The 26,234-nt window shown below is 40.1% G+C and overlaps 1 protein-coding gene across 1 annotated transcript in view; it reads left to right on the top strand.

Moving 5' to 3' along the window:
- Window positions 1–26,234, top strand: part of CPNE4 (copine 4) — a 244,692-nt gene that overhangs the window by 29,070 nt on the left and 189,388 nt on the right. The window contains exon 2 of the mRNA XM_075495585.1: window positions 19,928–20,115. Within this exon, the coding sequence (XP_075351700.1) occupies window positions 19,936–20,115 (180 nt within the window). The 5' untranslated portion in view covers window positions 19,928–19,935. The remainder of the gene's footprint in view (window positions 1–19,927; window positions 20,116–26,234) is intronic.

Below are 26,234 nucleotides of genomic sequence, written 5' to 3'. Positions count from 1 at the left end.
TAGAAAGTTATTTTTATCTGGTTGATAAACAGTTACTGAAAGCAAGTCTTTCCTCTGACATGTGGTTACTACTTCCATGTGTATGTTGCAAATTTACTCTAAGGGTCTGATTTACTTTCTCACTGTGCAGCAGGTCTGCTAGGGGTAATACTCTCACGTAAGTTGCTGGAACACCTTGGTAAATGAGAGAAGGCTCTGGTTTGGAGAGCCACTGGAATCCTGCAGAAATGCTGGGGAAACGCCACTCTGTAGCCATAAAATGATTTTAACTGAGCAAATAGTTTTGAATGGATGCTTTATCTAATGGGTGTTTGTGTCTCTCCCTCTGTTTGCAGACTGTCCGTGAAGAAGGTGGTAATGTGCTCAGTGTATTTGCCGTTCAATAAAATTTAAGTAGCAAACAACATTCTTCAATAAATATTGATTTCCATTTTTATTGCATACTTGTGACCGGCCAGCAAGTGATATTTCTTCTTTCTGATTTGACTTTATATGACCAAAATCTCCTGGAAAGAGGATTTTCTCTTTGAGTGACATTAAAAAATGCCTCCTTTATTAAAGTTTTGTCCCTCGTTGCTCTGAAGGGGAAGTGTAGAGAGATTTCTTCCCTTTTCTGAGTGAAGATAGGTGGGCCTGGTATAATTACGATCATCTGCATTAATCATGACCCTTTTTGGAGCAGCTGCAGACTTTGTGCAGGGAAGTTTACTGGATGCATTTGACTCAGCAGTCCAGATCTACTTTCTTCTTTCTCTTGCCAGCTGAATGAATCCTGTCCCAACTCAAAAAGCATCTGTTCGTGTTGGAGATGCCACACTGTGTGCACCTTCTGCGTTCCACCTCTCATCCATTAAATCTCATTCTAGAGCAGCAGCTCAGCTGTCCATAGCTGGCAATGTGAGTGACATTGCAGTGCTGCCAAAAAAGGTTGGGAAGCTGGCCAAAGTGGAGATGGGACAGAAGGGCTGTGGTAAGTTTGGCAAAGAAAAATAAATACAAAGTCAGAGGTAGACAGTTTTGAAAAGGGTTTCATGAGAACTTCTGCTTACTGTGGTTTTTTGAGGGGGAATGCTGGCCTCTGTCTTCTCAAGAGTCTTAATCCTGCAGCATGTTAAGTGTCTGAAGTCCCACTAAGGGGATGTTTAAGGGCAGGAACACCTTGCTATATTCATAACCAATCTCTAATGGTCTGTGTCACTTTCTTTCCTCTTTCATGGCTTTTGTGGTCCTCCTTGACCGTGCTGTTGCCACAGTGACAATAGTTGTCCCACTAAACACCATAGAATAACAGAGCTAAGGGCATTAAAAGGTGCATTTTGGGTATTTTGTGCTTTTCTTGCACAAAATACCTTTGGCAAAATACTGCCTGTATCATATCTAAGCTTCTGGCTCTGGAGGTGACAGGATTTTAATTGTGGTCAGTCTGGCTGTGGGTTGGGTGTGGAACTCCCAACCACTCAAACCTCACTGTCACTCCAAAAGGGAAGCAGTTGGTCTGTTTTGATTATCGGCAAGATGAGCTATAGAGTGTGCCATATACCTCTTCTCTAACCAAAGAGCATGTGGGTGCAGCTACTGAGTTGTCAGTAGAGGACAAAATGAATATCCCAAATCTTACCTTTGGGACAGAACATTGGCTACTGGAAAAAGAGTAGCCCCTTCCCAATTTCACAGGAGCTCTGTTCAGTCACAGCAACTGCATTTAGGCCCCATAATATCTGCTCTGAAGACATGAGTTGTGTGTGGGTTTGGTTTGGGCTTTTTTTTGAGGCAAGGGGAGAAGGGCTTTAGTCTTACCTTCTGTGGTTTGGAAAGACAGTCATTCTTTTTTGAATAGGCAGGGTCATTGGCTGTCTTGGTGATTACTTGGAGGTCATCTTTGAGTCCTACAGGCAACAGGTTGGTAAATGAGCTTCATAGCTTGGTGTGGCGAGTGTGTTTTCACTTGGAATTAGTGAAGTAGCAGCCAGTGCAGTAATTTGTACCTAAGAATTTGTTGATCTAAGGTGGAGGAGTATAGGAAATCCTAAAGGTTGTTTGGGTAAGCCCAAACTGTGTGCAGGGCAATGTGCTATGGCAGAAGGAAGTGCCCTGTAGAATTTGCCTTCCAACTGAAGATATTTTTCCTTATTTTAAAATGTAGTTTGTAGAACAGATGTCTATCTTGACTCCCCATGATCAGTAGGGAGACAGCTAGCCTGAGGTGCTGCTTTCTCCCTCTGAGTCACTGGTAAAGCCCATACTCACAGGTGTATTTGTGGTCTGCTTATAAGCAGACCAGGGTGTATAAGCATTTGTGATCTTGCTTATTTGAGTGGTAGTAGGAATGAACTGGACAGGCAGAAGTAAGTGCTAATAGTTTTAAAGTGCAACAAGCTACCAACTAATATGTAGCTCTTATTTTCCACACCCTTTCCACCATGAATTGCATTACCCAAATGTTTGAGTTCTGATAGTCATAGTGCTATATCAGGACAAACTTAATTATCGAAGGGATTTGCCTGCCTCTGTGTGGTTTGACCTTGAATGACAGCTGTGTATGATGGGACATTCTTACATAGGTAATTGGGAAAGGAAAATAAAGTGGAAAGCTTACAGCTAGAAAGTGTATTGTGGGTAGAGAGTAGAACAACGTAAAAAAGTGTCACAGTGAAGAACATATCAGTGGCATCCCCAGCCTAGTCTCCTAACAGCACCAGATGAGGATAGAAGCAGGACCTCTCCATCCTCATTAACAGACAGGGAAGGTGACAAACAGTGTGGTCTTTGAGTTATTTACTGTTTGAGGATGTTAGGTTCTTGGACATGTACAGATGTATGGTTGAGAACCTGAGGTGCAGTTTGGCATTCTGCATTGAGGTAGTTTAAATCAGCTTACTCTTTGGGTAGCCTCTTTCAGCCTTTTAGAACAAAATGTATTGTACTATTTAAATACAAAGAAGTGCTCAGTTTCTCTGGATGGCAGGTCCTGATTTTGCTGATGCAGTGGTAACTACTTGCTAGTTTAGTACCAGGTAAAAATAAGGTCAGACAACTGGCTAAGCCAGGCTTAGATGGAAATGGTTTCTACTTTGCTGTAAACACTTGGGTTTGTTCTCATGTAAGCTAACTGACTGCTGGTTGTTAGTTAAGTAATGCAGTTTTACACTTTGTTTGATATTTGTGTGCACTATTGTGTCATATTGCAAATGAAAAAGACATTGGAATGACAGAATAGGGATGAGGCCCTCCTGCTTGGGGTCTCTGGCATGTCAGCTTAGGAGTTTTCAGCCTGTGGATGCTTGAGGGGCAATATCAAAGGTTCCTTGCCTTTAGGTCATTATAAATGAAGGATTAGTATTTCCTGAAGTATACCACTGCAAATAGCATGGTTTAAATAAAATTATTTTTTCATGGCAAAAATTGAAATGCCTGCATACTGGGTAAGAACTGGAATGATACGTGGGCAAAATATTTTGAGTTTTCATGCAGTCAGATTAAAAAGATGATTTTGTGGCATTTTAACCTTTGTTAGACTAAACTTAGTCTAATCAGAAATATGATTTTTTTTTTTTATGTAAAGGTGTTTTTGAGGAAGTATTTTCCACTTTTTTTTGGAGGAAATTTCTGTGTGACCTTCTATCTAGTTCTAAGGATAGTATTACTTCTCTGTTTGTAGATGGGGAGAATGAAATTAAGTTTTGATGTCTTGGAGATTTTATCTTGCTGTTAGGGGAGTTTGAGGCTATTGTTTTGAAAAGAATACAAAACAGAGAAAAAATTTCAAAGATAAGAAATCGAAGATGAGAATAGTAGATAAGGCTATAGAAAATACAACTTCTGCTCTGAGCTGATTTTTTGGTTATCGCTTTAACTACTAAGGAAAGGCAAGGTCAGCATCTATCAGATGTGCAGGTTCCAGCAAAGTTAAAAATTACAACCTGCCTGGCAAGTAAGAAAACCATGATATTATTAACAAACTAAGAGCCTTTATTAAAGTCTGTATCAATAAGTTTGTTTCCAAACTTCTTTTGGCTTTCCTAAGCAATTTTATACGATGGGCAGATTTGAAGTGGTTTTGTTTTGGACATCAGGTTGAAGCTACTCTAGTAATTTTTCTAGCAAACTGCTAAGTTTCATGCAACAAGAAATACAAATTGTAAAGGGCAGCAGATAGGCTGAGGAAACAAGAAAGATTAATACCCTTAAAATTGCACAGCAATTTTAATTAAAAGTTTTAATTTAAAATACTGCAGAGAGAAATTATAAACCATTTTGAACAATTGGAAGGTAAAAGCAACTTTAAATATTTAATTTTCTAAGTGCAATCTTTGATTGAACAAAATTCTGAGGGGAAAAAAAAATCTCCAGATACCATATGTCTGAGTTCAAATGTGTTTGCTGACTGAAAGGAGTTATTCAGAAATGCAAAAATACCAAGGAGTAAAGATAAGGTTTTAAAGAGTCCTCCCTATTTCTCACTGTATTCTACTAAGCCAGCTTTCTACTCAGAAACATCATCGTTAACAACCCAGACTAAACTTGCATTAATTTGTTTTACCTTTCTTGAGTGTCTCTTTAAGGAATGTATGGGAAGTACTACACCCCCATAAAAGATGTTTGTCTCTGTATTAATAGTTACTCTGTAGGCAATGTGTTAATGAGATGTTCAAGAGCTTGCAGTTTTGTTTGTAGGGTTTGACCAGCCAAAGTTGTCATGCATTGCAAATGGCTTCCTGTAAGGTCATTTATGGATGCAGCTCCCAGTTGGTCGCTTAATGTAACTACAGTCTTCTAAAGCCTGTTTCTGTCCATAATATGCAGGAAATGGCAGTGATCTTTTTCCTTCTTTGTCCTAAATTGCTTTAACTGAGTTAACCAGACCTCCTTCTGATACACACCAGCTAAGTAAGTCAGTGAAGTCACAGGCAGTCCTGGAAGGATCTGAGAACAAGCTTTGTTCAGCGTTAATCAGTCACCTTATAGGAGAGTACAGAGAAGATGGAGCCAGGTTCTTCTTTAAGGGACAGTGGTAGGTTGAGTGGCAACAGGCACAAGTTGCAACAAGGAAAATTACAATAAATTGTTCACAGAGATGGTGGTCAAACACTGGAGTAGAGGCCCAGAGAGGCTGTGGGATCTCTGTCCTTGGAGAGAGAACTCACCTGGACTGGACCTGCTTTGAGCTAGGGATTCGAATAGAGACCCCCCTGAGGTCCCTTTCAGCCTAAATTACTCTCATCAGACGATTTGCCTGCATTAAGTGTATTGAAGACCTAGTGCAATTCGACCTTAGCAATACAGTATCTTGTCACATGTCAAAGTGTCACCAAGAATTAAAGAGCAGTATCAGATACTCCTTTGCAGTATCATTGTCTAACATAATGTAGGTATATTCAAACTGCTCTGAGATTTTTCTTAGGCAACCTATCTCACTTGGAAGCATAATCTTGGCAGAAGCCTAAGTTGGAAAAGATGGTTGTAGATATGTCTTACCATAGATGGAAGGAACATAGCTTCTCAGAAGCTGAAAAAAGGAGGAATGGAAAAAGCAAGCTGAAACTTCATACCTGAAGTAGTAGCTACATAAGAAATGCTGCAGTAATCGCTTGACTGAAACAGTTTTCTTAACTTGTTGCAAAATGCCCGTGTTCCTAAAAAGGGGAAAATTAAGAGCCAGCACGAAGGGTAATTCAGGTAGGAAATGTACTTTCATGACGGGCTTTCTGGCTTACGGTAAAAATCTCATGAGAAGAATTGGAGTTTTCCTCCAGTAAGTATTAAATCTTTGTCCGTGCTATTTCCACCTTCAATTAAGTTAATGTTCAAGATATCTCTCTTTATGTGCTTCATTTAATAACATATTACACAAGTGAATCATTTGAAGAATTCTTCAGTGAAATATAGAAATAATTTTCATGTAGTGTCAGCAAATTAACATCTTACTTTGATGTATTACGCTAACTTAATATCCCAGCTCAGTCTTTGTTGATGTATTTACTCCAAAGTTGAAGCAATTTAGAATGCAAAATGGTATAACTGTGTATTCCATCTCATCACGGACTTAGTGCAACAGCAGTCAAGCACCTGGTTATTGTATAACCCAATTTTTGTAAAGGGCAGAAATTTTAAGTAAAATTTGCATTTTGGCTCTAGAGCATAAAGAATGTCGTACATCATTCACCGGGTCAGATCTGAATTGCTATGTTTGTAATTGGCAGATAGTGCTTATGACTGAAACAGCAAGATGCTTTCAAAAGGGCATATCTTTTCAGAATGTTTTAAAACTTTAGTACATCTTTTCCATAGGTATCCAGGGCTGGACTTGATACCACAGATCTATATGAAGCATTTAAAGATCTATCACTGAGACTTTGATATTGAGAGGACATGCATTTACTATAAGCCATGTTCCCTAATGTTCATTTGTGTGGGGTTTTTTGTTTGTTCTTTTCCTCTCCAAGCGCCTTTACCTATGGGGACTGCTGGCACTAGAGAAGAAAATAAAAAACAAGTCTTCTGCTAGTTAAGAGGAACAAAAATTAAGATCTTGGGTTCCATACTCATAAAAGCCTTTCAAATCTCTTCTGTCTGGTGTCCCCTTATGCTTGTGTAGACTGAAGCATGTTCATGCATTAGACAAGTAGTTATATGAAATTATGATTACATCATTTTTGAAAAGTTATGAAAAAATCTATCTGACTATTGGATCTAGTTATACTGGATCAATGCAGATCAGGGTTAAGACATGGATAAACACAGAGTACATATTAAATGCCTTGTATAGTTGGAGTATTCAAAGACCAATTGGAGTATCCTCTGTTGGTACAGTTACATTTTGGTTACTGCAACATGCATATTCCTAATTCTAAAAATATGTAGGTGTATGGCCTGATGGCTATCCTTTTAAAGTTAAAATCCAGATATATTTGAACAAGGAAGACATTGCTTTGTGCTCTGAGCAATCATCAGGTTGAAGCATGTTCTCAATTTTGTGTTTTCTTTAGTTCTTGGCAGCTCTCGTGGATACTTGGAACCCAGTTTAGTTACCACCACTCCTTTTTGGCATCATGGTGTATCTACTGAGGCTTCTCCGTGGGCTTCTACTCTTCTATGCTCTTAGGAAATACCAATCTCTTCATGAGCGTAAGGAGTTTGAGGAGGCTTGTTTTGATGTTTCTGTCTCTTGGTGGTGAGGCCAAGAACATGACAGTATAAGTTCTTGTCAGTCAAGTGCAGGGTGTGCAGCTAGTGTGGAGGGAATGACAGGTACCACTAGGTGTTGCAGTTAGGCTTCACACCTTTATTTTTACCAAAGTTCTTAAGCATCACTTTTGAGCAAAGTACTGACAGCTCTTTTATTTAGGCTTATAAAGCTTTGCAACTATTGGTATTTCAAACAAACCAGCAATTTGGACATCTACCTAAGCTATGCTCAAGTGAAATGCTTGTTTTCTTTCCTCTGTGCTTCACTTTTGCTGCTGCAATTTATCCTTAGGGTGAAGATTGTCTTCTCCTGAGGTCTTCCACCACCATGTAAAGTGGACTATTACATCATGGTGACCCTGCTTTGCTATTCCTTATCTATGTAATCTTCCTGATGCTTTGCAGCTGTCTTTTATTAAAAAGTGTAAGAGAGTTGATAAATTTCTATTTGGAGAGTAATCGTATTCAGCAGAGGCAGGTAGGGGAGGGAGTTACCAGTTTTACAGATTTGGAAAGCCCCAGAATACCTTTAAACTTTCAATTCATACAGCACCATGCCTTAGATAACCTGACCAGAACCATTGCAGTTGTGAAGCGGAAACATCTGGCTGGAAACATTCAGTACCAGCCTCTTACATCTCCTCTCCGTTGAGTGCCATCACTGCTGGCTTATTGGCATTGTTTTCTCTCTGTCATTTTAAGTAGTAGCTGTAGTGGGTGGTTCATTTACTTTACTGCAATTTGTATAAATTTGTCCTTTAAAGATGAATGAATGTAGGTGGAAGTCCTGTGCAATATGTGCCCACATCTTAGGGGTATTGCTTGCCTAATGTGAACTTCATGAAATGCTCTCCTACCAGGCAGTGATGTCAAGATCAGCAGTTGTTATGCTGCTGTTTGTGTGTGGTGGCTGGCAGTTGGAATTCCATCAATACTGATGATATGAGTGCATTACTTAGGAACTGAGAACCCCTTTCCTCCACCTCCGAACTTAGCAGAGCTGATTGTTTTACCCTTTTGTTGTCAGTATATGCTAACAAAGACTGATGGTGACTTGCAGATTTCCCAAGGAAGACGTAACTCCTGTGTATACTCATGCGTTCCTTTTAAAAGAGCTTAAGAGACAATCTGTATCTTGGTTCTCACCTGTATCAGTAGTTGACAACAGCAGTGTTTCTCATGTCCCAAGAATTCCTGAGGGAGAGAAACATTTGAAAACTTTGGTGGCTTGAATTCCTAGAGCTTGTTTTCAAAAGTGATGTTAAGCCAAAGCCTTGGCACTGTGTCAGGAGGAAGTAGCTCCACTATAACATTGCTGACAAAGCTGTGTTGCTTCCCAGGCCCAGGTTAGGATCTGTGTGAGGCTGCGCTGTGTCTTGACACATTAGGACCCAGCTTTGGTAGGTTGGTAGAACACTGTTCCTGTGGAGCATGGAAATGCCGGCAGAGGAATGGCGAGGCACTGGCACCAGTGGTGCATTTGGCACTGATAGGACCTTTTGCTGACAGCATGCTGCAATTCTTTTATGAATCAATTTGATACCAAAAATAGCTACTGACTTCTTCAGAGACCAACTCTATCATGGTGTGGGGGTACTGTGGTTGCGAAGCACTCCCAATAAAGAGCAGGATATAGCTCCATAGAGGAAAGTCAGACTAAGCTAGTAGAAATGAGTCTAGGAAAGAAATGAGCACTTCCAATAAAAATATAATTTGGCTGGCAGAGCTGCTTCTCCTTTAGGATTTCCTGGTGCCTGCAGTTGGAGCTGCAATGTGATTGTATCCCTTGCTGATTTAGCTCAGTGGCAATGTGTGCTTGGCCTAAGTCACATGGATGACTCTTCAAACATTTGATCAAGGATCTTTAAAAGAAATAGAAAGTAAGTAAATGACAAGAAGGTGAGAAAGGCTCATGCTCTAACTTAAAATAGTGGTACAAGCCCGATTTGTTGTCATAGAACCTCCATTGCAAAGGAAGTGAACTCAGGACTGGCTCTAGTCAGCAGGCAAAGCTGGCCATTGCCCAGCAGCCTCCTGAGGGCGGTCAGGCTGCTCCTTGTGTATCAGAGTCCTGGGAAGCCATAGGAGTTCTGGTTGTTGCTGAGAAGAGGATCAAGCATGTTGGGGGAGCAACTATGAAGTGAGAGAGCAACTGCTTGTGGCAGTATCAGTTGCTCCCTTTCTTCTGCTCCTGTCCTACCTGACAGAACAACTTGACATTAAAGTTCTGTCCCAGTTTTGGGCTCAGCGTGGCCCCAAGAACATTCCTGTGTAGTAGATAAATTCAGTTTTTCTCACACTGCTAAGAAGCTCTGAGCCAACTTGTAGTAAGTATACCTTCTGGCTGCATTGCAAATGCAGGAACTGAATGGTGAATGGAAGTTCTTCCTCACTGTTGTTCTTGATGTGCCTATCTTTGGACTAGCAGCAGAAAGCAGCTTCTCTTGTAGGAACATTTTTATGCTGCAGGAAAAGCCGTTATGGCCATCTGTTGAGGAAAATGAGCAGTTTGCAATATGTTACATCTGTAAACGGATAAACTCTTCCAAGCATTACATGTGTTTATATACATACTTCGATGTAATTGAGTATAACTGAAGAACACAACTTGCTGCTTCATTTCCCTGTAGCTGGTAGCCAGTGTGCTTTTGCAAGGTGGATAGTGGCTAATTGTCATTCCAGATGTATTTTATGTATGTGTAGATGATAATGTAAGGATTAACATAGTAGACTCTTAATCTGTCTTGTTGTTCAGAATTGGCTAATTATTTAAACAATTATTTTGTGCTCAAATATGTTCTGAAGGCACTCAGCTGGGTTTATTTGATAGCAGAATTGTGACTGCTGCACCTTGGAGTGCTAGGATTATTTGATTTTGTTCCAGGCTTATCTTTCTCCAAAGTATAGCGGAATATCAATTCAACTTCAATTATTTAAGGTTCTCGGATAAGTAACTATATTGCAAGACTTCAGAGTTCTTCAGACAAGCACTGTTTTATTTTCCTTCTAATACCTAATTGGGAGAACAAATTTTTAAAAAGCACCAAACACATATCCTCAGAGTAAATAAACTTTTTTCCCCCATGTTTCAATTGATATATTGCTTAGTACAAGCAGCAAAATAAAATGGCAAAGCTAAGTATATTGTAATGGCTTTTAGTGATAAGCAGTCAAATACGTATCACATGCTAGTGACTTTGAAGTTGTTGATTAGGGAGAGATTCAGTTACGTTTTTGTAATTTACTATGCTTACATATCACATTCACAAACCACCTATGCGGTTTGCATATAATAGGTTATTTTTTTTGTGAAACTCCTCAGTATGGTGTTTGAAGTGGATTCAATGGTCCTGAGTATTTTCTGTGTATCAGTGCCTAGTCCCTGTGCTTATAGCTACTCATGCTTCAGATATCATCTCAACAGTAATACAGCAGACTTCCAAGACCCAATAACCAAACCAGTAGGCAAATCATTTACGTATTTGGCAGCCTGAATTTTACTGGGGCTTCATGTTATTCAGTCCTGCTCATAAATCCTCAGCTCATGGAGTCATGTTATAGGACAGTTTGAACTTTGCTGGCATTTCTTTCCTTTGCTTTTTAAATACATTTTTAACATTTATAGTTGTGAGAAAGGGCTGTAGAATATCAGTTCTAATGGCTTTGCAAATGGAAGTGAAATCAAGAAAGAATCTACTTTCTTTAATGTTTTCTGAGATAAAATATGCCAGTTTCATGATTTGGAAAAGGAACACTGGGACTGTATAATGTTTTTGTTTGGCAGTATTGAGTTGTAAGTGAAGGATTTGGACAGGCATATTTAAGGAAACAAGACTGTGGACAAGAGGACAACTGTGGGGCTAGCTGTTACAGCGGGTCAGTATATAGATGAGTCAGTCTGTTTTCTCTCTGGCTTCTACACTATTCCCAATAAAATACACTCTGTTGTCCTATTAAGACACCACGAAAAGCCTTTAAGCTAGCCTTGCAATGGGGGAGGCAGACTCCTTGTGACTGGTGCAAATCCAGTGAATGTAAATAAAGCAGACTTTGGTTAATTTTGTGAAAAATCTCTGCCACTTGTCCACTAAAAAGCATCGCTGTCTGCATCTGTCCCCAGGGAAGTTATTTTGATCTTTTATCTATTCAGTCTCCCGTCTTTTGTATTAATGACTTCTAGTTTTGTCTTCTCCTGCATATTACAATATTGTAAGCGGGAAGACAGTGGGAACTTGGAGAAGAAAGAGGTGACTGATGGCATTAACTACATACTAAAGGAACAAGGGAGAATCTTAGATTTGCTCTTCTAATAGAGGGTAATAGGATATATGCGTATTTTAGCTGCTGACTCTTACACGTGCTTTGCATTGCATCAAGTTAGTCTGACTTCAGTGGGGACTACTCAGAACATCCAGAACTGAGTACATTCAAGCATCTCCCAGTGCTCCAGTTATCGTGGGTTTTTTTCCTCCCTTAACTGAAATGGGGTTATTTGTATAGGTGCAGCACACTTTTGTACAGTGTTCTGTCATACATTAGATGTCTCAATTTCTTTCCAGTGACTTTCCCTTCTCCCCTTATAATTGAACCAGCTGGTTCTATGATAATGAGTCCTTTTGAACTGTCAGTGTGTGTATATTTCCATTTACACTGCTGGCACTTTGTTCTGAACCTTCTCCCCTTCTGTCCACATAAATTACGTACACTATCAGATCTGCCTCATTGTTCACAATAACACTGCTGTGGATTCTTCAGATCCTCCTTGCTTACTGAATTTATTGCTCATTTTGCAAAGGGCTCTTTCAAACTTTGGTAGGTGTGACTTTAAATAATCCTTGTTAATTATTGTATGAGTCAGAGAATGAAAGGGAAGGAGGAAAAATCATATTTTTAATTGCACAAACTATCCTGTGGAGTGGTCTAGCTAAGCTATTGACTTCTCGTTATACAGTAATTTATATTAAAATTAATTTTGACAGCTGGCATTTTGTCTGTATTAGCTGTGATCATTTAAACTTCTGCAGCAATTTCTAGTGTAGTCAATGTTGATCGGAATAATTTTTTAATACTGATAGAACGAGAGTCTTGTGCAGTGATTAGAGATACAGCTGATAATCATGAGTCTGTGAGTGTGGTCAAAGGTAAGTAGTTAAATGACCACATTTTAAGATAGTACTGATTGTTCATGAGAAGTAAGTTTCCAGAGATGCACAGAGAAAGGCCAAGAGGCAATGGTCACAGCTGCAACAAGGACTAGACATAAGGAAAAAAATAGTTCATAGTGAGGTTGGTCAAACAGTGTAACAGGGGTTCCAGAAAACCCTATGCTATGAAGATGCTACAGTGAAAAACATGTTGCTTTACAGAGGAAATGGAGGACAATGAACGTCAGTTTCTGTGGCTGATCACTGGTTCCCAATCCCTGATACATTTGCAATAAAGATAGGTCTGCTTTCTCTTCTATCACTCTGTCCTCTTGCTTGCCTGTCTTCAGTCCTGGGCCAGCCAGGTGTCTTAGCAAGTTCCTGATTAAGCATGTAGAATATTAATGTAATCAACTTGCTGAATCAGGACCTCCTGATGAATTCCCATCTTTCCTCATTTGCACAAAGTTTATTTGCCAACCACAGAGCTGAATGAGAAGGAATGGGTTTGCTTTTCACAACCAAGGAAGCCTTGATGCCAACAACTAACAGAGTAATTCAATGAGGCTGGGAATTCCCAATCACATAAAGTTTCTTAAAGAAAAATGTTCACTGATCTCAATTAATATCATTCCCTGAAGGGGTCCATGGCCTGCATTCTGCTGGAGTTGAACAGGTTACTAAACAGAGCAACCTTTTAAAACTTTTCTACCTGAACACCCAACATAATTTCATCCTTTTCTGTAAATCTTGCTCTTACTGTATTTTGTGCAACTTGGTCTCGCATCATAATGGGAGATAGGATGGAAGCACATAAAATCTTCAAGGCCTGAGAAATGCACATTTGAAGCCAATTAATAAGTTTAGTGGTGTTTGGGTCAGGCCCTAAGAGGACGTTTTGAAGCACTTGAACCCTCTGCGCCTGATGATTATTTTCCATTACTGTATTGCCAAATGATAAAATACACTGGGAGAAGACAGGATTGCTTGGGGCATTATATTACTCAGCTGCTCACTTTATTGAAATCAGTGGGTTATTTTCTCACTGACTTCTGTGGATCTCAGATCAGACCCTATAAAAAGTTTAGTATACTTTCAAAATGGCATTTGATTTAATCAGATTCTCCTTGACACTTAAAGCTAGTGATTTCACCTAAAAATGAACATGACTACTTAGATTTTGATTTTGCCAGAGTTGTAACATAAATTGAGAATCTAGAACAGACCTAGAGGAAATAACTTTTCTAGTGCTACAAGGATTGCATTTCTTAATAATGTAGAAAAATTTCTCTCTCTTTCAAACTGTGGAGCACTAACTGTTTTCCAGCAGAAGCTGGTAGTCTGAGTTTTATGAATTTTAAGCTGCTAACTGTAGACTTGGTTTTCATATTTACTTTTATTAGACTGTAAGCCCTGGAAGATCCACAAACTGTAGGTTCAAAGGTTTCAGTATAGAGAGTTCAGCTTCTTCTGTGTTTTGAATGCTAAATGTCTCTCCTGTATATAACTTACAAGTATAAATAAGTAGGGAGCAGCCAGTGCTACAACATCCAGTGCTTTTAGGTCTTGCCCTCTTTTGGTAGGCACTTATTCACAGCTCTTATTTCATCGAACTCTACCATTAGTATTTCCCACTGCATGCACATACTGTAAACATCATTTACCTTTCCAGGAGCAGAGTCTTGCTGTTTACTTTTGCAGAAGCAGACAGATGCTATTGGCTCGTTTGCATTTCACAACCAGGGTGCCAGTAAAACAAATGATTCAGACACAGCCCTCAACATATGGTGACAGGGAAACCTGCAACCCCCAAATCCATTTGTGTGTACTTTGGTCTGGAGTACAGGTTTCTAAATAAACAAGCCCTGTTTCCAAATGCAGTGCACACCAGTTACTGCTTTTAATCTCAGCATCTTTCTCATTCCCTACTCATTTATTACCTGAACTGAAGGTGAGGCTGAGTGTGCGTGTTTCCCTGATTCTTCGCAAAGTGCTGTAAAGAGGAAGTCATAAAATCATAGAATGGTTTGGGTTGGAAGGGACCTTAAAGATCATCTAGTTCCAACCCCCCTGCCATTGGCAGGGACACCTTCCACTAGACCAGGTTGCTCAAAGCCCCATCCAACCTGCCTGTGAACACCTCCAGGGATGGGGCATCCACAGCTTCTCTGGGCAACCTGTCCCAGTGCCTCACCACGCTCATAGTGAAGAATTTCTTCCTTATATCTAATCTAAATCTACCCTCTTTCAGTTTAAAGCCATTACCCCTTGTCCTATCACCACATGCCCTTGTAAAAAGTCCCTCTCCAGCTTTCTTGTAGGCCCCCTTCAGGTACTGGAAGGCTGCTGTAAGGTCCCCCTGGAGCCTTCTCTTCTCCAGGCTGAACAACCCCCCCTCTCTCAGCCTGTCTTCATAGGAGCAGTGCTCCAGCCCTCTGATCATCTTCGTGGCCCTCCTCTGGACTTACTCCAACAGGTCCATGTCCTTCTTGTGCTGAGGGCTCCAGAGCTGAACGCAGTACTCCAGGTGGGGTCTCACGAGAGCGGAGTAGAGGGCGAGAATCACCTCCCTTGACCTGCTCGTCATGCTTCTTTTGATGCAGCCCAGGATATGATTGGCTTTCTGGGCAGCAAGTGCACATTGCTGGGTCATGTTGAGCTTCTCATCAACCAACACCCACAAGTCCTTCTCCTCAGGGCTGCTCTCAATCCATTCTCTGCCCACCCTGTATTTGTGCTTGGGGTTGCCCTGACCCATGTGCAGGACCTTGCACTTGGCCTTGTTGAACCTCATGAGGTTCGCATGGGCCCACCTCTCAAGCCTGTTAAGGTCCCTCTGGATGGCATCCCTTCCCTCCAGTGTGTTGACCACACCACACAGCTTGGAGTTGTCAGCAAAGTTGCTGAGGGTGCACTCGATCCCACTGTCCATGTTGCTGACAAAGGTGTTAAACAGCGCCAGTCCCAAAATCTCTTCGTACTTCACCCAGACAACTTGCTGCAGAAAAGCTTTTGGAGATTTTGTGTGTGTGTGTGTGTGTAGGAGAGCAAAATGACAGAGTGGGCAGAGGAGAAAACTTTAAATCTGAATTCCGATAACATCTTAGATTTATTTCATGCTGTATCTAAGGAGCCTGGTTATATTTTGTGATGAGGTTCTCTAAAGCCCTGTGTAGATCACCATTTTGTAACAATGTGGATCTGATTGTGTGAGCTGAAATCAAGGCTTTTAGATCTCTGAGAGGCATGTACTGTTTGTATTTCATATCACAGAGATCCTTACTTTAGTAGGCACTAGATGAATAAACGTTTTTAAGCCATTCCGTCCCTCGGAGCGGAGGAAGACGTAGCTGGGAAATGTGTAATACTGGTTTTCAGTGTAATCCAGTTATCTAGCCAGGCACAAACTTCTGGACTTGTGTGCTGTTGATTTTAATGAAATATCCATGCATAGGAGCCTTTATAGCACTAGTTACCAGAAATGCTGGGCTCATTTCTGTCTTTTGATTTTCTGTATGGTTTTGGAGCCAAGGGGCCCAAATCATAGATCAGTATTGAACTGTGCTAAGCACAGGAAAAACAACAGATCACAGAGGCAATCTGTACCCTAAAAGGTTTCCAATTTGATTGTGTTCTGCTTACTTACAAAGTAGTAGAGGTTGGAAAGGATCTCTGCAGATCATCTATTCTAAACCCCTGCTCAAAGCAGGTTGCTCAGGGCCACGTCCAGACAAGTTTTGGGTATCTCCAAGGACGGAAGACTCCACAAGGTCTCTTGAGCAGCTTGTTCCAGTGTTCAGCCAACCTTATGGTAAAAAGTTTCCTTTTCTTTAATCAGAATTTTCTGTATTTCAGTTTGTGCCGATTGCCTCTTGTGCTATCACTGGGCTCTGCTGAGAAGAATTTGGCTTCGTGTGTCCGTCCGTCCGTCCCCCCCCCCCGGAATTTACACGCATCAGTAAGATCCCTCTAAGCCATGAATCCCTTAAAAATCACAGAGCACATTATTTTCTACTAAATGAGCTCTAAGTATGCTAGATGTAGAATATTTTTGGGAGGGTGGAACTGTCTTCCAAGGTCCTCACTTTTTCTTTGTATGCCATAGGGTACATGGAGCTATGAAGGCTTTTCACGCTTTTTTATTGTTGTTGTTAACATAGTACGTGTTTTGATTTCGGCACAGTGTACTTCACGTTTTTTTCCAGTTGGTACTGCCTTCTTCCTTGCTGTTTCACCGTTGAGAGGTGAAACCATAAGGCCTGGTCTTGCCTCCTTGATCTGTGCAGTCTAGCACTGGCTAATGAGTTTGTGTGGGAAGTGTGTAATAATACACTGTTTTCCTCTTTTCCAGAGGAAATGAAAGAGAATGTATGCGGCAATGAACTGGAAACTTCAGTAGTATGTGACTTATCATTTAGTACGCTTACTTTCATATCAGTGCTATTGCTTTCCTCTCACAGATAGAGCTCTTAATCAGTGACTATTAAAGCCATGTGGACATTGAAGGAATAATGAGGTTCTAATGAAGTGAAAAAGGAAGAGTTTGTAGCAAAGAAAAATGAACAATTTATTCCTCCATCAATAATGTACGTAGTTAATTGACAAAAAACTTCTTACGCAATCTAACTTGTCTATGTTTACGTAAAATAATACTTTTTTTAGTCACTTTCAGTAGGCTCAAAATCTATTTTCCAGGCCCCCAGCTTCCTGGTAACATGACATCAGTACAGCAGCCCAAGCTGGTGATTATATTAAAAGAAGAATATAATGGGACAAAAGAATAAGACTGTGGCTTGATCTTTTCTGTTGATAAATTTAGAACTTGTAAAAGCTGAAGTAATAGTTGTAGTGATAAAAAGAAATATAATTTTATACTTACCCGCTGTTCTAAAAAACCAGTGTATAATTATTGTGGGAGGAAGAAAAATACATCTCTCCCCCTCACTCTGCTACTTTTTCCCCTTCTATTTAGTGTTGAAATCATCCGGTTTAATTAAATCACCAACCTATTTCTACACAAAGGATGACATTTCATTAATGATGTAAGATGTGCATGAGACAGAATTAACCCAATTTTCAAATGGATTTCAATTTGGAAAGGGCAACATGTAAAAATGTCTTGTAAATGTGTAGGATGAGCTTGTTGAGCAGCTCTCTGAAGGAGATGGGATTATAAAATGATGAATAATTAGACAACAGTCCCTCCCCCCACCTCAGTTTCTAACAGTCTTTTTGTAATCCCAGTGGATGGAAGCTTAGGTACCTGACGTCATGTATCAGGGATATATTAGAAATAGAATGAAAAAACAGACTTGTGACAATTGCTAGCAAAATACATATAAATACATATAATTTTCTCTGTAATTTTTAGCTAAATAGTAGCCTTCAGTGGCTTTGTCAAAGTTACCACCACGTTAATCTGTTCTCTTTTTGGGAAAAAAGCAACAAAAAGAAGAAAACCAGTCTCCCAAACATTGTTTTGAATCATCACTTTTGGTAGCACTTTTTCCAGACACTTATCATCATGCTTAGTTGAGGTGTCAGGTCCCTGTTGCATGTGAATCATCGCTTCTCAAATTATGATTATCGGAGTAGTTCCAATTAGGCTAGAGCCCAGTTCTCCCTGCTTGCCGTTGCTTTCAAGCTAGGACTGTGATCTTGCTATTGCTGACGTGAATTGACCCAGCACAAAATGTTGTTCTTCACCCTGTAAAAGATTTTGAGAGGTGCTGGTCTATTTGTAGCGTCAGAATTCTTAGCTAAAAATGTGGAGAAGCTAAACTAGTGTATAGGAATACACTGTGTAGAAGATGAGTATGCTCTTTGGGCTTTATAACATAGCCTAATATCATTACTGTTCCATATTTTATTTAGTTTTGCTTTTTTTCCTGGTCATGTTTCTTTCCTAGCGGTAAATCCAAGGGAATATAGTTTAGGTGACAGCATTTACAGGTAACTGGGAAGGGCTGTTTTGATCTTAGGATGTCAGGCACTATGGTCATGGTGTGGCTCACATTTCAAGAAGCCTGTTTTACCTTAAGGAAATAGGCCTGCAGAGCCTGAGCTAGAGAGGGTGGTTAGAGTCCATCCACACCTGCTTCACTTACAAACATATCAAACCCAGCAGTCTGGGGTTTTCACAGCAGTCCGGTGGTTATATAGTAAGTTGCTGTATAGATTTGAATAGATTTGAAGAATTGTAAATTGTTAACGAGCTTTTCTGTCATCTGCAAGGAGAGTAGATCTTTTGCCTCATCATTTAGACTTACATTCCTGAAGTTTATCTGTAGGTATTAGAGGTCCACACCGCATTGCCAAATCTTTGTACTCTGAATTTAGAAACACCTTTCTAATTTTGCCTTTATAATTCATAGGGAAACTGGATATTCTGAAGGTGTGGTTTTGTTGTTTTTGTTTTCATTTTTGACTTCTCAGGGCTGGGGAAAGAAAACTTCACTTTCCTTTCCAAATCTCCAAAATTTAACTTTTATCACAACAGTTCTCAAAAATCATTAATCTCTGAGAACGGGCTGTTGTGGAAGAGACAGTGAAGAGGTTTGAAACAGATCACAAAAAATCTGTTTATAATCTGGTAAGGTAAATCTGCTCTCTAAAAGTGTGAAATTAATTTTTTGCAGCTCTTGTGTATGGGGTAAGGGGGGATGAAGGCACTAATCCTTGTATTAGGAGACAGATCTTAGGGGTCAGAGTGTAAAGCTCAGAACAACTGAGCAAATGAAAATGTTCCCATATTCTTTATTGAGGCAAAAATCATATAGTGATTTTTGCTAAGCTCTGCGTTAAAAATTTTTTTTGTTGCTTCTGTTGAGAGCAAAGGCTTGAGTTGCAAGATTGGTGGTGTTTGTAATGAAGTAAGGGCCAGAGGTTCCCACTATTCTAGCCATCTGTGTTCATGTAACTGTTATTCCTGACCCAAAAGAGCAGACACTGTGTAACAACAAGATTTGCCAGCATAAATATCCTGCCCTTGTGCTTAGACCATCAATCTTGACTACTTAGGAATGAGGGGAGGTAATCTTCTGCACTAAATGTGGAAATAGAGAGTGAAATGTATTTTGGAATTTCAAGTTGATATGAAAGGGGCCTTCTACAGCGTTTGCAAAAAAAGTTTGTGTAAGATGAAGTGCATGCTTTTTAGATGGAGTACGGAGAAATAAAAGCAGATTTAGATGGAGTATGGAGAAATACAAGTGCTGAACAAATTTAATTTATCCTTGTTACTGGAATAACGTATGACCAGGAGAAATTCGGAATTACTATCCTATCTGTCCTTTGGCCTGGGGAAATGTGGCTCTGTAAGCAGGAACAGAGCTAGAAGTTGAGGTCACAGTTCACCCCCAGCATTCAGATGTATGGTGGAAAGTTTTTCACTCTGAAGTTGACTTATTTCTAAGCATGCAAGATGATGTATTTCTTCCATAGGTATTCCTTTGATTTTATTTTTTCCCTTCTTGATCTGGATCTTGTTCACAGTTATAGGGTCCCATTGGCTAGCAGAACATTGCGTTGGCTTCCACATGGAAGGAAGGACTGTACTGTGCATGCACTGTTCTTAATGGACCTTTTCTCTCTTTCAGAAAAAGGAATGAAGAAAATGAGCAACATCTATGAATCAGCAGCCAATACCCTGGGAATTTTTAACAGCCCATGCCTGACTAAAGTGGAGCTGCGAGTTGCATGCAAAGGCATATCAGATAGGGATGCCCTCTCAAAACCAGATCCTTGTGTCATCCTTAAAATGCAGTCGCATGGCCAGTGGTTTGAGGTGAGTGTTTAATAAAATAAAAATGATTCTTCTGATACTTTAGGACGGCATAGAGAAACTGAGGCAAAATAGCAAGAACAATAAAGAGAAGAAGCAATTTGAAGGCTGTGGCATAATCCTGTAAGAGTGAAGGGAGATGTTCCATTAACACACTTTGAATCAGACTCTTAATGATACTTTGAACTTCTCTTTGGAGTCTAGATTAAAAATGAAGATGATTAAAGAATGAAGCATCATAAAACTTTTCCCTTTAGGCCCTCTTGTTTTATGAAAGCTATATAAAAGCTATATCATTATCTCTGCTAAAGCTTTTTATAAAAGCTATAGCAGAGATAATGATAGTGACCATCATGCTTTCCAATCTAAAGAAGAAAAATGCTGTGGAAGAGAGGAGTATTTATTACTAGTTGGCAAGGAATTTGGTGACAGAGTAGTTAGATTTTCAAATTTTGAGCGTTACAGTTGTATTCATAGTTGAAGTTAGTAACTTAAACTAATGCATTTGCCTTATCAGTTTGCATTGTAGTATTGCAGATTGCATGTTGATTAAAATCCTACTTCGGGTTATTTTACCTAATCTTAGAAACCATTTGGTTGATAAATGGAAGCAGGATGTCTGAGACATGCAAATTGTAAATAAAGAACATTAGAATGGAATGTAATATTTAAAATGAATCTTGGTAGTTATTTTACTTAAAAGTTACACTTGAGTGTTTGTGGTTAATCAAGCTAAAAGGTGTGAGCTTTAATGGAAAGTATGCATGAGAAAATTAGGAATGTATTAAATCCAGTTCTTATTTTGAGTGAGTATTCATCCCTCTCTTTTCAACAGTTTCAGCATTCAGAATAAGATTGTTATCTATCAAAAGATAAAAATAATAATAGCTGTGAGCATATGCAGAAAGCAAAATCCTAAATTGATGAGTTTTTTCATTTAGCATTTTCAGCCAATTGTTTCAGACTTTGGGGGTTTTCTTTCAGTTATTCCAATTTTGTGGTTTTGACCTATGGACCTCTGAAATCTTTCCAGTGCAGGGTCAGCACCAGCATAGCAAACTTAAGGTTTTTTGGTGGTAGCCTTCCTCTTTTCTTAGTTTGCTGCTGTGGAACCATTGGATAGGTCCCTGGTAGAAAACCACACTATAAGTAGAAATAAAACTCTCATGATTGTTCTAGTGCTACAAAATCAGTGTCTTCATGTAATTGAAATTTAAGGTGATAAAATAGTTAGCCAAAAGGGTAATTCTAGCTAACCATGTAGAAAGGCGCATTTCACTGTACTGTATGTAATCACTCAAACAGTAGAAATTAATCAAGCAATGGATTAAAGGTCAAAATAAGTGAAAGGCCCCTGTTTGGAAAGAACAGACTGAAATCTTTTGGGCCTTTCAGTTCTCTGAATAACTTTTGAGTGCATTTCACACAGTTTGTCTGTGGCCAGTTATGAGCAGGGTAAGTAGCTTTGAATTATATATTCTTATGTTGTAATGGATATTCCCTTTATTTGATGTGGTTTTTAATTTGGAAAGTGATTGTCTGAATAGAGTAATTCTTGCAGAACAGATCTGCTCACTGATATGATTCTCATCTTATGTCAGTTGTTCCTACTGTCTAATGGAAGTCCAGGGTACTCATTTTAGTATGAACAAAAAGTTTTTATTAGTTCATGTTCCTATCAGGGCTACAGAGCTAATGCAGCTCTGACATGCTGAGCCTTTTCCTATTCTGGCCCACACATTCTCAGCAGAATTTTTAATTAAGTTCCAATCGCTGAGTTAAATCAAGCAGAGTCACTCAGGTATAGCTGAAGACATAATTGGCTGGAAGAATCTTCTGTTGATGACAATCAATGATCCAGCAAGACCTGAGACAGCAGACAGACTAATAATTTTTTAAAAATCTAGTTACCAGTGAAGTGAGTATATTCAACATAGAAATCACTAAATGATAACTCAAAGAGGAGTGGAACGTAAGAGTTTTGCATCTATGGATTTAGTGACTTCCCAAACTTGTCTTGAATTTCCAGATACCTTAAACCCCCTGGAGGCTGGATGTCTCCAAACAGACTGTAGCAAAATTCAGTATTACTGAAACATGCATACTGATCACATATTCTGGTTGTGTGGAGGATTTATGAACCAGGAGCAGCTGGGTTGAAGGTGCCTGAAATACAGGTTGTGGTCTGTATATGGTTGTGCAAATAAGTGCTTTTAAAATGTATGGAAGGTACCGAGGACTGACTGCACATCCCCTACTGGGCCAGATGCAAATTAAGCTGGTGGGCTTAAGTTGATGGGATTGCATTGTGCATGCTATTAGAGATGCTAGGATGTGATGGATTCACTCTACAGATGCAGACAATCCCTGAAAGTGAGAAATCTGTGCATATTTGTCTCTGGGAAAGTTTTGATAAAACATATCAGCCTGAGGAGAATTTTTTTTTTTCAGTTCTGCAGTACTGTGTTTGCATATGTGTGTGTTTGTGTAAGTTATGCCACCCGCACATATAAAAATAAAATGAAAATATCCATGCTGTTGTAGAGTGGGTAGGTGCTGTTTCCAGAGATTGGAAATGGCATATATGTGTGTTTTTTTAATTTTTTTTTTAAAATGTGATTGCTTTTCTGGTTTGGTTTTTTGATTTTTTTGGGGTTTTTGTTTTTTGTTTTTTTTGTGGTTTTGGTTTTTTTTTTTTCCAGTCACAGAATGGCTGAGGTTGGAAGGGACTTCTAGAGGTCATCTGGTCAACCCTGCTGCTCAAGCAGGGACACCTAGAGCCAGTTGCCCAGGACTGTGTCAGATGGATTTTGAAGATATATAAGGAGGAGGACTCCACAACCTCCCTGGGCAACCTGTGCCAGTGCTTTGTCACCCTCACAGTAACAAAGTGTTTCCTGATGTTCAGAGGGAACCTCTTATGTTTCAGCTGGTGCCCATTGCCTATGATCCTGGCACTGGCCACCACTGAAAAGAAGCCTGGCTCTGTCATTTTTGCACCCTCCCTTCAGGTGGTGGGTGCAAAATGCATTGGGTGGTTTATATACTTTGATAAGATCTCCCCTGAGCGCTCCAGGTGTGGCCTCACCCATCCTAAGTAGAGAAGAAGGATCACCTCCCTTGATCTGGCAATACTTTGTCTAATGCAGCCAAGGATACCATGTGCCTTTGCCACAAGGGCACATTGCTGGCTCATGTTCCACTTGGTGTTCACTGGGACCCCCAGGTTCTTTTCTGCAAAGCTGCTTTCCAGCTGGTTGTGACCCTCAGCATGTACTGGTGCATAGGGTTATTCCCCTGCAAGGGTAGGGCTCTGCACTTCCCTCTGTTGAACTTCATGAGGTTCCTGTTGGCTCATTCCTCCAGCCTGTCAAGGTCTCTCCGGATGGCTGCATGACCCTCTGGTGTATCAGCTGCTCCTCCCAGTTTGGTGTCATCTGCAAACTTGCTGAGGGTACACTGCCCCATCATCCAGATCATTAATGAAGATGTTAAAACAGGACTGGATCCAGTATCGATCCCTGTGGTACACTGCTAGTTTCTGGCCTTCGACTAGACTTTGCATTGCTGATGACCAGCCTCTGGGCCCGGCCATTCAGCCAGTTTTCAATCCACCTCACTGTCTCCTCATCCATCCCGTACATCAACAGCTCCTCTTATGGGAGACAGTATCAAAGGCCTTGCTGAAAGTCCAAGTAGACAATATCAGTTGCTGTCCCCTCATCTACCAGGCCAGTCACTTCATTATAGAAGTTTGTCAAGTTGGTCAAGCATGACTTCCCCTTGGTGGAGCCATGTTGACTACTCCTGATTTTTCTCATCCTTAATGTGCCTGCAAATGGTTTCCAGGATTAACTGCTTCATCACTTTCCCAGGAATCAAGGTGAGGCTGACCAGCCTGTAGTTCCCTGGGTCATTTGAGGGTGGCCACATTCCTCCTCAGATCTGAAACCATTAGGAACACAGGCAGGACATGGACAAGTACTCAAAGAAGTCTCAGTGTTGTCCACAATTCTGGCCCCGATATGCTTGCTGGTTTTTCTCTTCCTGTCTGGGTAGATGTTTCCCTATAAACAAACCTGCGCGTGCACATGCACAAATGTGCACACGTACTTCCCCCTGACATTTCTCTCTGTGTGTATGTTGATGCTGTCTGAAAAGCACTATCTCCACCAATCTAGAACTAAAATGATATATTGTGTCTCCCAGGAAAATCAGCAGTTTACTCTTTCTCTCACATGAAGTTTGTATTTTTAGCCTGAGATGACAGGGTGTGATATAGCAGAATTTAAGATTATGATATCCATGTGGACTAAAAGACAATTTGCTGATCCGGGGCTGAATTTATATCTTCTGGCCTTAGTTTTAGGCAGGTACGCTTGCAGGGGGGCCAAATGTTTTAATTCTTAAACTGTTTGTTTAAGGTAGTAATTTGATGGCTTTTTTTCCTGTGTTGATTTGAATGTGTTCAAGGAGTTTAATTACTGGACTAAGCTTCAGATGGTTAATGGTTGAGTGAGGTATTGGAATCAGACAAAGGTACATGATGATAAAGTCCTTTGCTCCAATGATTATTTTACCCACCTGCAGTGTGAATGTCTTTGTGTAATAAATGTTAATTGCGTATAGCACTGCAGTCTTCAGCTGAGGTGTGTGCTAGCACTGAAATTCTCATTAACTTCTTATTCCTAAGAAAGTAGCTGTTCACAGGTTGTGATCTGCATATGGCAAGTACACATGTTATTTTGAAAGTTGGGTAAGTTGCTGAGCTGTGTCTAGTCATACGAGACTTACATGAGATCAGGAGGTGTAATATAGCCTGATGTAGCCAGATTGAATGTGATGTCTGTAACTGTGAAAAGAGGAGCTTTGGAAGACAGTAGCCATGTTTGAAAACCAGGGAGGGCTTCCTGTAGCCGTACTCATAGCTTTCTGTGGTAGGACATAGAATATCTGCTACCTTCTGGATTTGAACAGCGAGACAGAGTTTTGCTTTTTCCCCTAAGTTTTTATTAAACTTGAAGTAACTGCAGAGCAAGTAAAGCAGCACCCAAAGACAACATGCAGTTGCTAAAATTAATGTTGATGGAATTGAGTGACTTTTTTTGCTTGGATAGGTTTTTTAACTGAAATAGGTTTTTTCATTAAAATGTTGACTGAGATCACAAATTTGGTGAAACTCAGTGAGTCTTGACAAAACCGTGTTGGGCAAACCCGCAACTTTTCATTTCAGTGTTTTTAAAATAAAAGGCATTCCCTTGTCACTTAGCATGACACTTGATTTCAAGGATCAGCTTGGCATGATTAAAAAAAACAAAACTTGAGTTTTCTTTTTTTCTTTTGTTTTGAGCACTAACCCTGTGCATCCACATGGACCTTTGTGCAAACAGACAGTAGAGACCAATTAGCTTGGAAATGCATTGAACTAATTAACGTGTAGAATACCAGTGGAGCCTACTAAACAGACTACCTAGGAATCAAGCTACAGGAAGGACATGGTCTTGCTTTTCTTCTCTATTTGCTTTTCCCCTTAGTCCTGCTCTCTCTTTTGCTTTATTTCTGAATTAATTCCAGCATCCTTCTCCTTCCTCCTCCTCCGCCTCCTTTTCTGCCTCAGCTCCCAATTTCCATTCCAAGCACCTGCTCCCTCATTTTGCTCCTCTGCATGTTGGAGAAAGGGGGAGATTCCCTGCCCCTTCCTAGCATGGAGAAAGGATCTGAAGAGAAGACCTTGAGACAGACTTCAGCTACTTGTTTCCATAGATACCCAAAAGTCTCTCTCATGTTATCCATCTGTGGCTGTTACAGCCCACTGCAGAAGCCAACAAGCCATGAGATAGGGGAGTCTGTGGGTTGACATGTTCCATGACTCTACCAAAGTGTTCCAAAATAACTACAAAAGCACTGTGAAGAGAAAAAAAAAAACTAATCTATATATACATACATATATAAATAAACCCAAATAAATACACCTTTTTCAGTTCATGTAGATGAACTGAGTAATAGAGGAAGCATTTGGATGGAACTGAGAGTTTAACGATCAGAAACAAGAACTACCACCACCAGCAGCCACACAGAATCAGACTCAAGCGCTGTCTAACACCATCTTGCATCTGCTAGTT

Source organism: Mycteria americana, chromosome 2 (genome assembly GCF_035582795.1).
Source record: "Mycteria americana isolate JAX WOST 10 ecotype Jacksonville Zoo and Gardens chromosome 2, USCA_MyAme_1.0, whole genome shotgun sequence".
NCBI classification, from domain to species: Eukaryota; Metazoa; Chordata; class Aves; order Ciconiiformes; family Ciconiidae; genus Mycteria; species Mycteria americana.
Note: the sequence above shows the minus strand (reverse complement) of the source record. Positions and strands in the feature narration are given on the sequence as shown.